This window comes from Lichenostomus cassidix, chromosome 4 (assembly GCF_008360975.1).
Source record: "Lichenostomus cassidix isolate B80296 chromosome 4, HeHo_3.0, whole genome shotgun sequence".
NCBI lineage: Eukaryota > Metazoa > Chordata > Aves > Passeriformes > Meliphagidae > Lichenostomus > Lichenostomus cassidix.
Genome location: NC_139484.1, coordinates 65,587,232 through 65,601,432, shown reverse-complemented (window position 1 = coordinate 65,601,432; position 14,201 = coordinate 65,587,232). Strand labels below are relative to the sequence as shown.

Sequence of the window (14,201 nt, the reverse complement as noted above, 5' to 3'; positions counted from 1 at the left end):
TATGGAAGTGGACTTTTAAAGGCTAGGAAATCAGCTACAAAGCTCCCTAGAGAAATGCCACTAATGTAAATTGTTTTGTGATCTCAAATGAAATGCCACAAACCAATTAGTTATCATCATTAGCCACAATAGCATTCTCCTACCAATGTAACTAACTTCAAAGGTTTCTCTGGAGTTCATATGATTGCTGACATAGAATTATGACAGTTCTTGCCTTTGTAGATACTAATCAAATCTGTCTCACCTACTTACATCTGGCAAGAATGGAGGTTCTAACATGTTGGCTTCCAGCCTCTTGAAGTTGATGTTCTTGAAAATAGGATGTTGCTTTACAGCAGCAGCTCCTCCTTCAGTGCAACCTAGTCGCTCCCCTGGATTTTTAGCAAGTAACTGCAAATACAGGGAGAAAAAAGGTGATCCATGATATAATCCCACAATTAAAAAAAAAATCTACATACAATGTCTTTCAATCAGTTAATTTTGCTACGTGGCCTCTTATTAGGTAAAATTCATCATGTATCAAAATTAATTTGAAACCTAACAACATTTGGGGAACAAATATATTTTCAGTAGACAAAAGAATCCCTGAAAGCAGATCATTTGAAGATTATATCCAAAGTTATATGAAAATATTTGAATTGATGCTATATTGAACAGACTTTACAGTACGGACTTTGCAGTAGGCTTTCCTTTCAGGAAATACAGACTTTTTTTTCCTATGGGCTTAAGTAATGCACACAGTTTGCACAAACTACTAAAGAGAACTTGGGAAGCTTTCTGTATAAATTTAAGATCAGGCAAAATAGAAAAAAAAAAAGAGCAATTGTCTTGTAGCTACTGTTTTAAGTAAGGAAACTTGTGTAGTATTCTGCCACTATTTCCCCTGCAGTACCCAAGCTGAGCATGCTATTGTACTCCATCTATAATTACAAGTGGTCCAAGCAGTACTGGACCATTTCATTCATGTCATGAAAATCAATTTATGCAGCTTTCCTTCTTCTTCTTGAAAAAAGTTCTGAATTCTTGAACTTTGATAATTGAACAATTCATGAATAATCACATTCATGTGAACCAAATAAAGGTTTAAGAAACTCAGTTTTGAAAAATTTTCAAGATATTAAAGTGGCTGCTTTCTTTAAAAGGATTAGAATTTTAATTTTCAAACCTCTACGTCTCTTCACCCACCATCCTGCAGATGGATTTTGCCTCCTCTGAAAACTTGTCTGAGTACGTTTCCTGGTCTTCCTTTACCCTCCGGTCAATTTCATCCCGTTTAACCCTTTCCTTATGCTTCCTGAATGGAGACTGTCCTTCAATCATTTCATAAATCAAACAGCCAAGACCCCACCAATCCGGACTGAACGTATACTTTTCATTTTTGAGCACTTCTGGAGCTACAAAACAAAAACAAACACACACCTATGACATTTCACTTTAAATTGACTACTTATGTATTGGAAAAACTCTCAGACACTCTCTTTGGGCTATGTGGAAAGATGTTTGTGTGACTCCTCTGTACTTTGAAGAAACTTTAATTTCTACAGCAAGAACTCTGTTTATATCCAAGAGAAAAGCCTAATTCCTTTAATGCTTAAAAGCAGTATTGTTTACAAACTGAGAATGAAGTTTCCTAAGGCATGGAAAGAAACGTATTGTCACAGTAATTTGTCTGTCTACCCGTGACCCTAGACATCTTTGAATCTCAGAAAAAAAATAGGTGCTTTCCTAAAGTTCTGCCTAAAGCTAGAATTTTCAGTTCAGTTTTCAAGTTTATCAATAGGCTTGTCATTAACTACTAACACCTACAAATGCATATTATAACCTTTTTTCTCCCTATAATATGTCTAGTAACTAATCCAAGTCCAATATAGTTCTCATATTCGCAAAAGCAAATTTTGTGGTAAAATGTAACTAGCAAAGGATGCTTTACATACCCATGTAACCAACAGTCCCAACACGTCCTCGTACAGTTTCACCTTCAGGAATCTGCACAGCTAATCCAAGATCTGAAATTCTGATATGTCCTATTTATGTTAAATTATACATAGTCAGCAAAAATAATAAAGTATTATCACTTTTAAAACAAAACATGTCTATTGCACACCTCATAAAAAACCCCACTGCAAAGTATCAAAACATTCATATGCTCATAGCACTAAGTTTATTTAACTTTACAAAAAAGGAGTGTTTTATTGCTATTCAGCTCCTCCCTAAAAACGTGAAGAAAGAGAGGCACAGATATAACTGATTTTCTCAAGGTCATACAAAAAATATTTTCTCTTAAGCACTCTAATTCCTAGCTTTGGCATAGGCAGCTGTTCTTGGACAGATAGAAATTATAATTTCAGAATCTGCATCAAAACCTTGTGTTTTTCCATTCTGCATACCCACACAAGCACTTAGCTTTCTGACTTCCTAATAAAACTTCAAAATTTACTTTATTTGCTCCAAATGTGAGAAAACTGTAGCCTGTACTGAGAGAGCATGTTTTCCTGTAATGAAGTACCCCAGTAATGCCAAACACGAGTACTTGGAATTGCTATCCCCACTCCCACCCCAAACCAAGAGCCTCCCAGTCAATAGCCTGCTCAGAATTATTTATATTGTAACGTGTCAGTTCAATTCTAGGATTTCCCCTTCTCATTAATCACTCCTAAGTGGATAACAGCTTCTGCTGCACTTTATCAGCCAAACTTCTCAAGCTGATGACCTTCCCCTATCACGCGCAGCCTTTACACCAGTATCTCTAAGACAGAAATCATCTGGCAGAAGACTGATTTGTCATGCACTGCTCAGTGGGGAACCAGTCCAAGCAGGGCAATGGCAATAAATTCACTGCACTCTCCCATACATTCCCATGCACAGATACAGTTCCTTGTCAGATTGACTCATGAACTGTTTCAAGCTCATTCAAGGCACTTCAAGACAAGATTTGTATTGATATTTTAATTTAAAAATATGTAAGGTACTTTCTTAATAAAAAAATAAAAGTCTAGACAAAAGAAAGGACAATTACATTTTTCAATTCAATTCAATTTTAAATGAAAAATTTTTGTAGAAAGATTCATTGCGGAAAAAAAAAGAGCAAACCCCACACATTTCTAATACTGGTTATAAGGACAGGGATACTGTTGTTTAAAGAAACACCACAGATTCACAGCACGATTCAGGCTGGAAGATCTCTACTGCAACCTTCTGAGCAAGCAGGCAGCCCAAAGTGTCCAAGACTTTTTAAATACTTATTTAGAAAGCCTCCAAGAGTGGACACTGCATCACCTCTGTGGGTAGCCCATTCCAGTGCCCAAGTCACCTGTGTGCCTATATGGTCTGGCATTCAAAAAGCTCTACAGCATCAATATTAGTTAACAGCATACTAATTTCTTATGTACTTGTGTTAGATAGTCAGGGGATGAAGAGAGAAAGAGAGTGAAGAAAGTCAAGTGCCACTCTATATACTGGTTGGAAATAACTAAACGCTCTGGAGCAGCAAATGCTATTTTAAATACATTCAGATACTCTTGTATTCCCTAACATCTGATGAACCCTTTTTCAAGTGCAAGATCTGAGCTCCTGAAGCGATTTTCTAATTAGTCCCCTGTGCTCTCTGGAAGTAGATCAAAATATCCCTGGCAGAGAGGAAGCATTCTAGTGCAGTCCTGCAAGGCTACATTTTTCCTCAAAGAAGCCTCCAGCTTTTCCAAGACATTGCTGGAGAGAAAAATTAAAGAATGCATTTGATGTCTAGCAAAGCTTTAGCTCTTGGAAAATGACTTCTCCAAAGCATCATCTTTTTTGAAATTTATCAGTCAGAACATGCTGACTTAAAAAAAAATACTGTGCTAATGACTTCAAAAACAGTTCTTCCTCAACTAAAATGCTCAGCAGTTACAAGAACGAACTTGTAATATTCATCCACAGCTCAGAAGAGAATTCTTGCACATGTTCTACAGTCAATTCAAAAGGTTCTGGTAATGACTTGCATACAAAGTCATTAAAGAAAATTCATTTGACTTTTGACAAACAAAAGACTACAAACATTTCTTCATATTGTTTGTACTTCCTTGATTTTTTCCAGCCATGTATGCATCAGGGAACATCAGACCTCTTGTAGTTGAAATTTTAAAATCAAAATACTTCAGTTTTCTTCTGTCTTAAACATTCTGGTTTACTAAGTAAAATTTTGGCCCCACATCTAAAAAAATCATGTTTCCATAACTGAAGAAAAGACAAACAAAACAAATCCATATAAAAGTTTTAGCTATCATAAATCAAGAGGAGAGGGAGATGGAGAAGAAGTAAAAGGGAAAAGATGGCCATTTTCAGGTAGAAAATTGACCCTTCAAACATCATCATGATTGACTCCCAAACTTTTCCCCTGCTTTTTAGAAAGCAAGGGCAGTATTTTGTTTGCTAAATTAAGATTCATCAATTAGGTCTCTTTTATCATGAATAAATCCCTTACATTTCTAGCATGGTATGAATTAGAGTGTAATTCCTGATTTCAAAATTAATTTTTATTTTCACTTACCACAGTCATCAAGAAGTATATTCTCAGGCTTCAAGTCTCTACAAATTAAACAACAGAAATGTGAATTAAACAAGGGCAAAATTATTAGCCCTCAAGTGCAACAGACACAACAGAAGACTTCTCGGTTTTGGCTGAAGCAATTTTTTCCAGTTCCACCTACATACAATAAAAAAAGCTGTGATGTTGATGGCCTATAATACAAATAATTTAAGGAGAGAACTCAAGATCCACTTTCCCCAAACTCTCTCATCCACCTACACTAACAAGAGCAACACTAAATTCTTGATATAAGGAACCACAATTTACACCCAAGTTTTTGCTCATAAGCAAAAATTGTTTCTCCCGAGGAGTATAGCTATACAATGGTAAAACACAAGTGCTTGCTGCAGTTTGATGCTGACCCCTTGCTATTCTTCACCCCAGGGCATCAGAATATCAACGTAGAGCAATATTCCCAAGAATAAGCACAGGCTAAATATCCTCCATTCACAGTCCATTTCTTTAAATTGGACATGCAACTACTAAAGCTTACTAGACACTTCATCTAGTTAGGATTCTTTGGAATAACTTTCTTAAAGTTTCCTATTACTTTTCTATAAACATCAAAGTTTCACAAGCAACATTTTTCAGCTATTAAATGATAGCAAGACTTAGGAAACACTAAAAGGGCAATTAATTCAGCATTCTAATTTTGCACCTTGAGCATTTTTACTTTGAGAACACAGGAAAATATCGAATGGAATGTTTGGATTCTCCTCTGTCCAAGGAAAATTTGGGGAGTCATTGAAGCTGAATCAGTTGTTGTTCTAGGATTCATCCCCTAGCAGGTTCTACTGAGAATACACATATATATATATAGGCATGAAATACATATATAAAATAGATAATGTACATTAATATTTATAATAGTGCATATAATTAATTACAATGTATATTGTTAATGTATATTTTATACACATATTTGTGGCATACATCTGTAAGAATGTGGACTGAGACACAGTCTCTTAGATTTATTCCACCATAAATTTAAGGCCAGAAATAGACAAGTAAAACCCAGTAGTTAGCTAAAGAATCAGTTATTATTGGAATAGGAATTATGCATAGCCAAATCAATATGTATATATACAGGTATACATACAGTTGTGACAAGCAGTAGAGACAGAATAACATGCAAGAAAAAGTTTTAGGAAGAATTACTCTAGAGGTGACATTCTAAACAAGAGACAATTGTTCACCAATAAAGCTAAGCAGGCTTTTTTCCCCCCCAAATATTGATAAATTAATGTTCTGTAGTATGTCTATTCATGCTAAAGTTCCATTATCTTATGAGATAACTGTTTAAAAAAGTTATCAGAAAGATGCTCTGCTTCTCATGCTTTTAATTCTCAACAATCACCATAATGTTAAAAAACTGACATTAAATATGAGATTGCAATATCAGAGAAACCAGGAGAGATCAAAGTTAAAAACCCAAAGAACACTAGATTTGACATACGTCGTTGAAGGTCTTCTTGTAGGCAAATAGCAAACAAATTGGGCCTAAACACAGGGCTGTGGTTTGGGGTCTTTTGTTTTGTTTGGGGTTTTCTGGTATTGTTTTGTTTTTTAAACAATCAGTTTCATTTTCACTTGGGCAATGTGAAATGACCGACTTGTAGCTGCTGAAATCTCTCATCCCTGCTTCCCTCCTACATGAATGCCAAAACACACTGTGTAATGTTGCAAGATTAGCCAAATTCTCTAGAGAACCACATCCAACCAGTAGCATAAGCCTGATTCACTCTGATTCTGCCACTCCCCACCCTGTGTGTCTGTGTGTGTGTGTTGGTCGTCTACACTGGGAAAGGAAAAGCCTAAGACTCATTATATTAAAGTTATACTTTAAATATTCTTTGTAAAAAGTGGTACTTGGTGTTACACAGAAGTATAAAAAAAGCATTCTTGGTCCACAACTAAGTTTGTTTTGCTTGTTCTGTAATATTAATGCACACCAGAGGTTACATTATGTATGCAGAGAGGCAAAACAGCATTAAAATCATACAATCTCAATTGCAATGCATAAAGCCTCTGATAGTTTAATTAATTCAAAAGCAATAATTTGTTTATTGGAGGAATCTGAAATAAAAAGAGACAAAACAGACTATGGACTATGACTATCCTGTTACACCCTTGTGAGCATAACATGCAATGCAGCCAGGGACTTCTACAGCACTCTGTGAACTACTTTAGAGTGAGCAGGAATACAACCCCATACTCCTAAAACGTTACTTGAATTAGAAGTTACTTTGTTTTGTAAATTGTAGTGTACTCTCATTTCACAAACAAACCTTGAATCAACTTTATACTGCTTTAAAATATACCAAGCATCTAGACCTAAATTAACAGTAAGAAGACAGATGAGATGAGCAATTCCAAAGGATATGCCATGAAAAGGACAACTAAACAATTTTTTTGGTTCTTTTACTACAAAATTAAAATATAAACTTGTTTCAGTAGAAAACAAAATATGTTCAGTGTTGAACAGACATGGAAAAGTACAAGTAACTGTAGATGACACTCACCTGTAAACAATTCTCTCTCTTTGCAAATCCTCCAGACCACAGCACAGTTCTGCAGCATAGAAAATAGCCCTTTCTTCATCAAAGCCAGGATTTCCCATATTATATATGTGAAACTTCAGATCCCCTCCATTCATTATGGTTAATACTAAACACAGGGCATCTTTCGTCTCGTATGTATAGGATAAACTAACCTAAAAATGGGCAGGGTGAGAACAAATCCATTATTAATTCATAAATTCATAAACCCCAAAACAATTCACAGATCTTTTTTCCAATACAATGAACTTACGAATCCTTTTTTTTCAAAACCAAAAGAACAAAACATGCAAGTAGAAAATCATTCCTGCAGAGTACTGGAAGACACAAAGGAATTCAGACTAATTTGCCTGTGTACACTCAACACAAAAGCTTAGTGGCAGATCTGTTTAGATACCATAGAGCTCCACCCAGAAAATATAGTTATTGATGATGCCTCTCAGCTGCGTGGTACCTGTATTAGTACCTCAGGAATTATGCATAGCCAAATCATTTTCCTGAACTTCTACAAGACTCAAAACTGCCCTAAATGAAAGAAACTCAAGAAATTATTTTAAATCAAATGTGTAGTTTCTATTCCTACCCCTACCTCCCCCTCAAGTAACTGCATATTTCCCTGATTTAGAACTTGCCAACAGTAAAGACTCAGTACAACTCTTTAGAGTCTTTCTTCTCACTGTACTTGAAATGTGGTGCTGATAGGCAAGAACAAAGCGTGATTTTTTTTTTTTTTTAAGGTTTTAGGTAAAAGTTTTAAAATGCATTTAAAGTTTTAAAGTAGACTTGTAAATTAAAAAACCCACTCCATTAAACACAATGTAATACCCTACAAAATTTAACTGTCTAAGTTACAAATTCATTTTCAGTAGACAAAGCTATGCTATGAAGATGATCATCTGGTAGGATCTCCAAAATTACCTACAAAGATTACCTAACTTGTACTAAGAGCAATGGAATTCAAACATATACTTAGCTTACATTAGGTAAGCAAACTAGTAAAAAAATCAGCAGGAGTTTTTTTCCTCAATAAATGTATTTTTAAAGTTACAACAAGTAAATAATGGCCCTAATTCAGTAATAGGTCTAAACCCTACCTTCAGAAGCATAAATCCAATAATAAATTATAAAATTAAATAAATATAGAAATCAGCTACTCGAGGAGAAGATTCCCATTTGGTGGTTTTAACTGCTGTGTCCAGCTATTTATGACTTTACTTGTGACAGAGGCATGACAAGTTATCTACACACTTCAAAACCAGTACGATTGCAAATCTTAGACCTAGATCTTCTCGGTTGCATAAAAAACCCACAATTGGATAGCAAGAGGAAAATAACTCATGCTCAATTTTATAAAGTTATTTCAAATTCAACTTGGATCAATTATTGATTTATAGTATGTATATATGCTGAAAAATATGTTACTCAAAAAAAGGAGTTTCACTGTTATAGAAATTTATGGATCAATTCAGGTACTGTCTGGATTCAGTTTCAATCAATTCAAGCCCAGAAGCCTTGTGCAAAAATAACATTAGCATATTTATATAAAACCATAATTTACAATAGTTTCAAATATTAATGTATTTGGCCAGCAGGTTCTTCATTTTTCTTTTAGCTAGCAGTATTCTACAGGGCTTTTTTTAATACATAAAACTTATCAGAAAACACATACATACATACATATTTTGTATATATATATTTATAAATTACTTTCCTCTAAAACAGGTACTTTAAAATCCTCTCTGAACAGCAATATAAAGTTAATAAGTAAATGGATTTTAAGTCAAAGCAACATGCATTTAAAATTAACATTTAATTGACAATATTCCAATTAAAAAGTAAACATTATCTGGGGAAACTTTTATTTGGTATATTTTTGATCATTCTAACTTTTTTCACTGCTTAGTAATTAGAGCTACTAAAAGACCTTAATTTACATAATAGCATCAGGTTTAAGTATTAAAACTAAGATATTCATTACATGGAAGTTCCATTAAAAAATTAATTGTTTTACATCTAAGACACCTCTTTAGGCCTTGGTACACAGCAAAGCAACATTACCTGAATTGATACACTATTAAAATGTCATGTTTATCTTGAAATATATCAACAACAGACTAACAAATGCTATGAAAATACCTAAGGATATAAAAACTTAACTATTAAAGAAAGATAAAGATTCAGGGGCATCAGCACACTGAAACACAGCCTCATGTTCTGGGTGAAAGTGAGAAATAAAGCAGGTGCATCAAAAAAAGCTCTCTGCACAGAACTATTCACAATCACACACAAAACATACTTATTGTATCTATCATTTCTCTCTACAGTCATGAACTTTCTAAATCAATTTTAAAAAGCCTTGTGCCCACAAGTTCCTGGAAGAGACTGAAATGAAGTAAAGAAAGCAAGATAAATTTTTGAGAATAAGATCAGAAGTAGATACTTACTACAAACCTACTATTCACTTTTTCTAGAATTCTTTTCTCATTTAGAGCCATTGATTCTCCTTTCCTCTTCTTTATTCTCTTTTTTTCTAGCTTTTTGCAAGCATACATTTTTCCTGTTGCCCGTACTTGACAGGCACACACCTACAAAAAGGAGGATAGTGTGTCAGAGATGCTACAGGCTTTTTAGAATTTTTATTTTAAAGAAGATAAAATTTCATTTTCTTTTCAAACTCTTTAATACTCTCAGAAAATGAGGGTCTGTAAGCATCAATACTGAGTCTTCACTCATGAACAAACTTTAATGGTTAACAAAAATTGTAAAAGAAGTAGAAAAAGTGATTATACAGAGGCAAACGCATTTCTGTTGGGATTGGAATAGTTTAGCAAAACTGTAGATCTTGTGTTAGTGAAACAAGTGACTAAGGTAACAGTATGTGTTGACGACAAATATTCACCTTGCAATTACCTAATGGTAATTTAGTAGCACTCCTTCCCTTCAATATAGAGCTCTGGTTGAAATACGTGAGGGGGGCAAAATTTCAATGAATTATAAACAGAATTAATAAAATATATGGATTTTATTTTAGGTTCATGAATATTCTACATAATTAGCAATTAGAAACTAAATTCTCATTGCCAAAATAGAAGCAACTTTCAAAATAGAAGCAACTGCTGTCATTCATTAGAAGTTTTCTGCAGCTTTGTGCATGAGCTACAATTCTTTAACTAACACATTGAAACACTTTGTATCAACAACAGTTTGCCAGGTGATGTGTCAAATGTAGACCGATGGAGACAAGAGTTAAACAGCCTCTATTCTGTATTAAACTTTTTTTTTATAAAGAACTGCCTTGCAGAAAGATACTTCTATACTCACCTCTCCAAATCCACCTTTGCCTAGTACTCGGTAATGCCTAAATGTGTGTTTGGTTACTGGCTGCCTGATTAATAGAAAGAAACAGTTATTGCAACAAGAATAACAAATACCAGTAATCCCTCCCCACCCCGAGGTCTGTCTTCATTTTCTCCGTTCTGTCATACTTCTGAACAAATGTTGCCTTAATCCCATGTAGAAGTGCTATGATAAGCTGAATTTCAAATGAAAGGGGTGCTCTGCTCAGAAACATGGGCTCCCTCATGTGGTCACCAGGCATTCCCAATAGCAGCAAGAAAAGCGGGTCAATGAGGTCCTTTGCTGTCCACATTAAAATTTCTGTGTTCTCATCACAGTCAATTTATCAATTTTTTATTAAAGGAGACTTGTTGTCTCCCTTAACTGACAAGCTGACATGCAGACTGCATTTCAGCGGGATCATGCTTGCAACGCAGCATTCAAAAGGTAAACCATTTCTGATTTCACTTTGCTCATTCAAAAAAGTAAGAGCTGTGGTATGCAAGAGCAGTTCAAGAGCCAAATTGTTAAGGTATTGATGCAGTGGAAGAGGAGCAGATAACTGGAGGCAGTAGAGCCCATTCTATGCTAAAACTCCTAAATGTGTCAGCGCAGGGCTATTACAAGGTAGTGGTGTTTCCTGTGTTTTGCTTTTAATGAGCATTCACTGTTAATGTAGCTTTGTTCTCAGGACAACACGTGCCAGTTTGTTTAGTAGAAAATTTGAGTAATTTCCCTAGTCTTCTTACTGGCTTTTGCCACCAATTCAGTAAAATAAAGACATCGGATAACTGAAATTTACAACAAAATCAGTGCCCAAGCACCTTAATGTTTAAATATGTGACTGTGATACCCAAGGGGGCTGAATATGAATCTATTTGTAACAATTTCAGCCTTCTGAAAGAGTCTGGACACTCATTTAGTATTGATTTGAAAGTTCAAATTAGATTCTGATATTTACATATGTAGATCTTGCTATCTTGTAATTACAAGATCTGTATCTGTACAACCCTAAAAAACTTACTAGTTATCCAACCACCCAGTGGGTTATAATACTAATCTGCTTATTAACCACTAATTAGACCAACTTTGAAACTAAAGGATGATAGTATTCCCTAGAAAGATTGGCATTCCACTGCACACCTGACAGCCAAACATTTCTGAATTTGCATTTACCGAATACCACTTAAAGACTTAAGGTTTACCGCTTAAAGACTACAGATAGACAGTTCCATTGGAATATTGGCTCTCTTGCTGTTCCATCAACATCATCCTTTACATCTTGTCTTTCAGATCATAATTTCTTAGACAGGCATTCTCATCCAGCATTCAGCTCTACAGCATTTCTAGCATAAAAATCAAAATTCATCACAAAGCAAAGCTACATTGGAATGCAAAAAATAGAAATAAACTTACTTTTCCAGCCATTTCCACTGTAAAAATCGGGAAAAATACACACTTTCTTGGTAAGCTTCAAAAGGTCTTTTGCTTAGGTATTCATGGACAATTCTAGCAGGAAAATAAACAGAAAAATAAAATCCATCTGGTTCTGAAAAAGGCTGATGAAGCAGGAGGTGCTATCAATCTACCAACATATTTTTAACATATTGATGAAGATGTAGGCAGAAAAACATTGTCAGTGTGCTCTATGATGGTTTTAACCTAAATGTCTCACAACGTGAGTGCCTGTCATAGAAAACTGCTCTTGTCAAAACACTTGTGAAGGCCAAACTACTGCTACTTATAGTAACTAGACATTTTGACCTCTGCACTTTTATTGTCTTCAAACCCACCTAAACATCAGCCTCTCAGCAGCTATTTTACACATGTATGACCCTGCAAATATGACCTCTGAAAATATCTACAAGGTCTCACACATTCTTTGGAGACTGGCAAATAAAACTTTATTCTAGGATTTGAAATTGAAGTACTAAGTGCCATATCCAAACCTTAAACACCAGGTACCTTATCACTCCCTTATATGAAAACACACCAAGATGGAGGTGGGGAGGGAAACAAGTCATTCAAACTGTGTTCAGACATTTATTGGACAGAGGAAAGGGAATGACCTACATAAGACACTCCATTTGAGACATGTTTTACTAGGTGTTCTCACACAGCCTTTCAATCTTATAATCTCAGGTTGTTACAAAGCATGCTTATTTTTGTTGCCAGGGAGATGACCCAAGCAGTGACAAAACCACTAGTCATCCTTCAGACATGATCAAGCATGCCTTGAAGAACCAGAAATATTGCAAACCTAAAGGATTTAGAAAGACATGTAACACTCATAAACATGTACCATCCCTCCAAGAAAAGCCTCCCCTGCTACTACTGTGTGCAATATCACTTTGTGGCTGCAGAACAAAACCTAGTTGTACTGTTTTGTGTTAACTATCACAAGTGATCCTCTGATCAGCCATCTTAATGGAATACAAGCATTGGCCTCAGGGAAACCTGTTCTCAAGAATGTTAAACTGCGTAAAATTGTTCAGAAACCTTTCAAGTTCCAACTTATAACTTCATATTTTTCTGAGTACCTTCATCATGGAAGAGAAGTAATTCAAAAAATAATAATACAATGAAGAGAAATACTATTTAACTTACAGAATTCTTTCAGCAGACAACAGTGTGATTTTATGCAAAAGTAGCATTAAAGAAAAAGCTCTGCAAAAGTCAAACATCTCGATCACATCTGCAGGAAATCTAGTCCTTTAATAAATCTGTTCCGAATTTCTTACCTATGCTCATTTCAGAGACCAAATACTTATGTGTATAACAACTTCACCTTTCACTTTTCTTAGAAACACATTAATTTCTCTCGTAATGCTCAAAATTAGCACTAGGCATTTTTAACTTACCTAGTACAGTCCATAAAAAGATCCTTAGAAGGGTTTTTTTCCAGTCTTGCTTTACATTCATTTACTGTTTCCTGAGGTATTTCCGGCAAGTGCGCTGCAGACTTAACATAATAAAAAAAAAAAAAAGGAAAGCAACAATTAATGCAATTTTGTAAATCAATCAAAAAGTAAAAAATTTGTATTCAAAGTGAAATTAAATCTTTTTATACAGGAAAATTAATGATTTGATTAAAGAGAAAATCGAGAACATCATATTATAGCAAAATTTTTATTTATTCCCTGTTATGGAACAATGCATTGAAAGTTATTACAGTTACTTACTATTTCAGTATCTGGGGAAACAAACTTGGCAATAAGTCAAATTTCTTTTTTTTTTTTTCCATAAATCTACCACCACAAAAGCAAGTTACCTGTTTGCCTTGGCAGGACGAAAAGAAGGAGAGAGTTTCCCAGCCTGTGTTTGTGTTTCTATTTCAAACCAGACCAAAGAAATTTGTGGGGTTTTTTTGAAAAAAAAAAAAAAATGTACATGACTTATGGTAGTTCCAAAGGAATTCTCAAAAGACATGCGGCAAATTTAGATTCTATCTGCTTTTAAGGCATCTTCAGGACCTTTTGTATAAGATGACCAAAGCAAGAGAAGCAGAAGGAGCATCTATTCATAAAAAGCAAAGGTCCAATTTTTTACCCACAGAAAAGCTTCCACTGGATACCAAAAAAGAGACTCTGGGTAAACGCAAAAAATCAGCTATTAAGGATCACCATGAAAAACAGGAAAAAAAAAGAATACTCCAGAAGAAAACAGAACTTCACTGTATGAAAACCTGCAGCAATTCTGAAAATTTACAGCAAAACAACCAAGGCCACAAAGAAATCTGA

At 34.8% G+C, this 14,201-nt stretch overlaps 1 protein-coding gene across 2 annotated transcripts in view; it reads right to left on the bottom strand.

Annotated features, from left to right (window-relative positions):
- Positions 1–14,201, bottom strand: part of GRK4 (G protein-coupled receptor kinase 4) — a 38,322-nt gene that overhangs the window by 8,382 nt on the left and 15,739 nt on the right. Inside the window, exons 5-13 of one of the 2 annotated variants that reach the window (XR_014851911.1) lie at positions 13,323–13,423; positions 11,878–11,970; positions 10,447–10,510; positions 9,570–9,710; positions 7,090–7,280; positions 4,529–4,566; positions 1,935–2,024; positions 1,186–1,394; positions 245–390 (exon numbers count right to left, since the gene is read on the bottom strand). Coding sequence is in view for 1 of the 2 variants with exons in the window: in XM_085059691.1 (XP_084915817.1) it covers positions 253–390; positions 1,186–1,394; positions 1,935–2,024; positions 4,529–4,566; positions 7,090–7,280; positions 9,570–9,710; positions 10,447–10,510; positions 11,878–11,970; positions 13,323–13,423 (1,065 nt within the window). In the remaining variant the exon portion in view is untranslated. The remainder of the gene's footprint in view (positions 1–244; positions 391–1,185; positions 1,395–1,934; positions 2,025–4,528; positions 4,567–7,089; positions 7,281–9,569; positions 9,711–10,446; positions 10,511–11,877; positions 11,971–13,322; positions 13,424–14,201) is intronic. The other variant, XM_085059691.1, reaches the window with a different exon arrangement.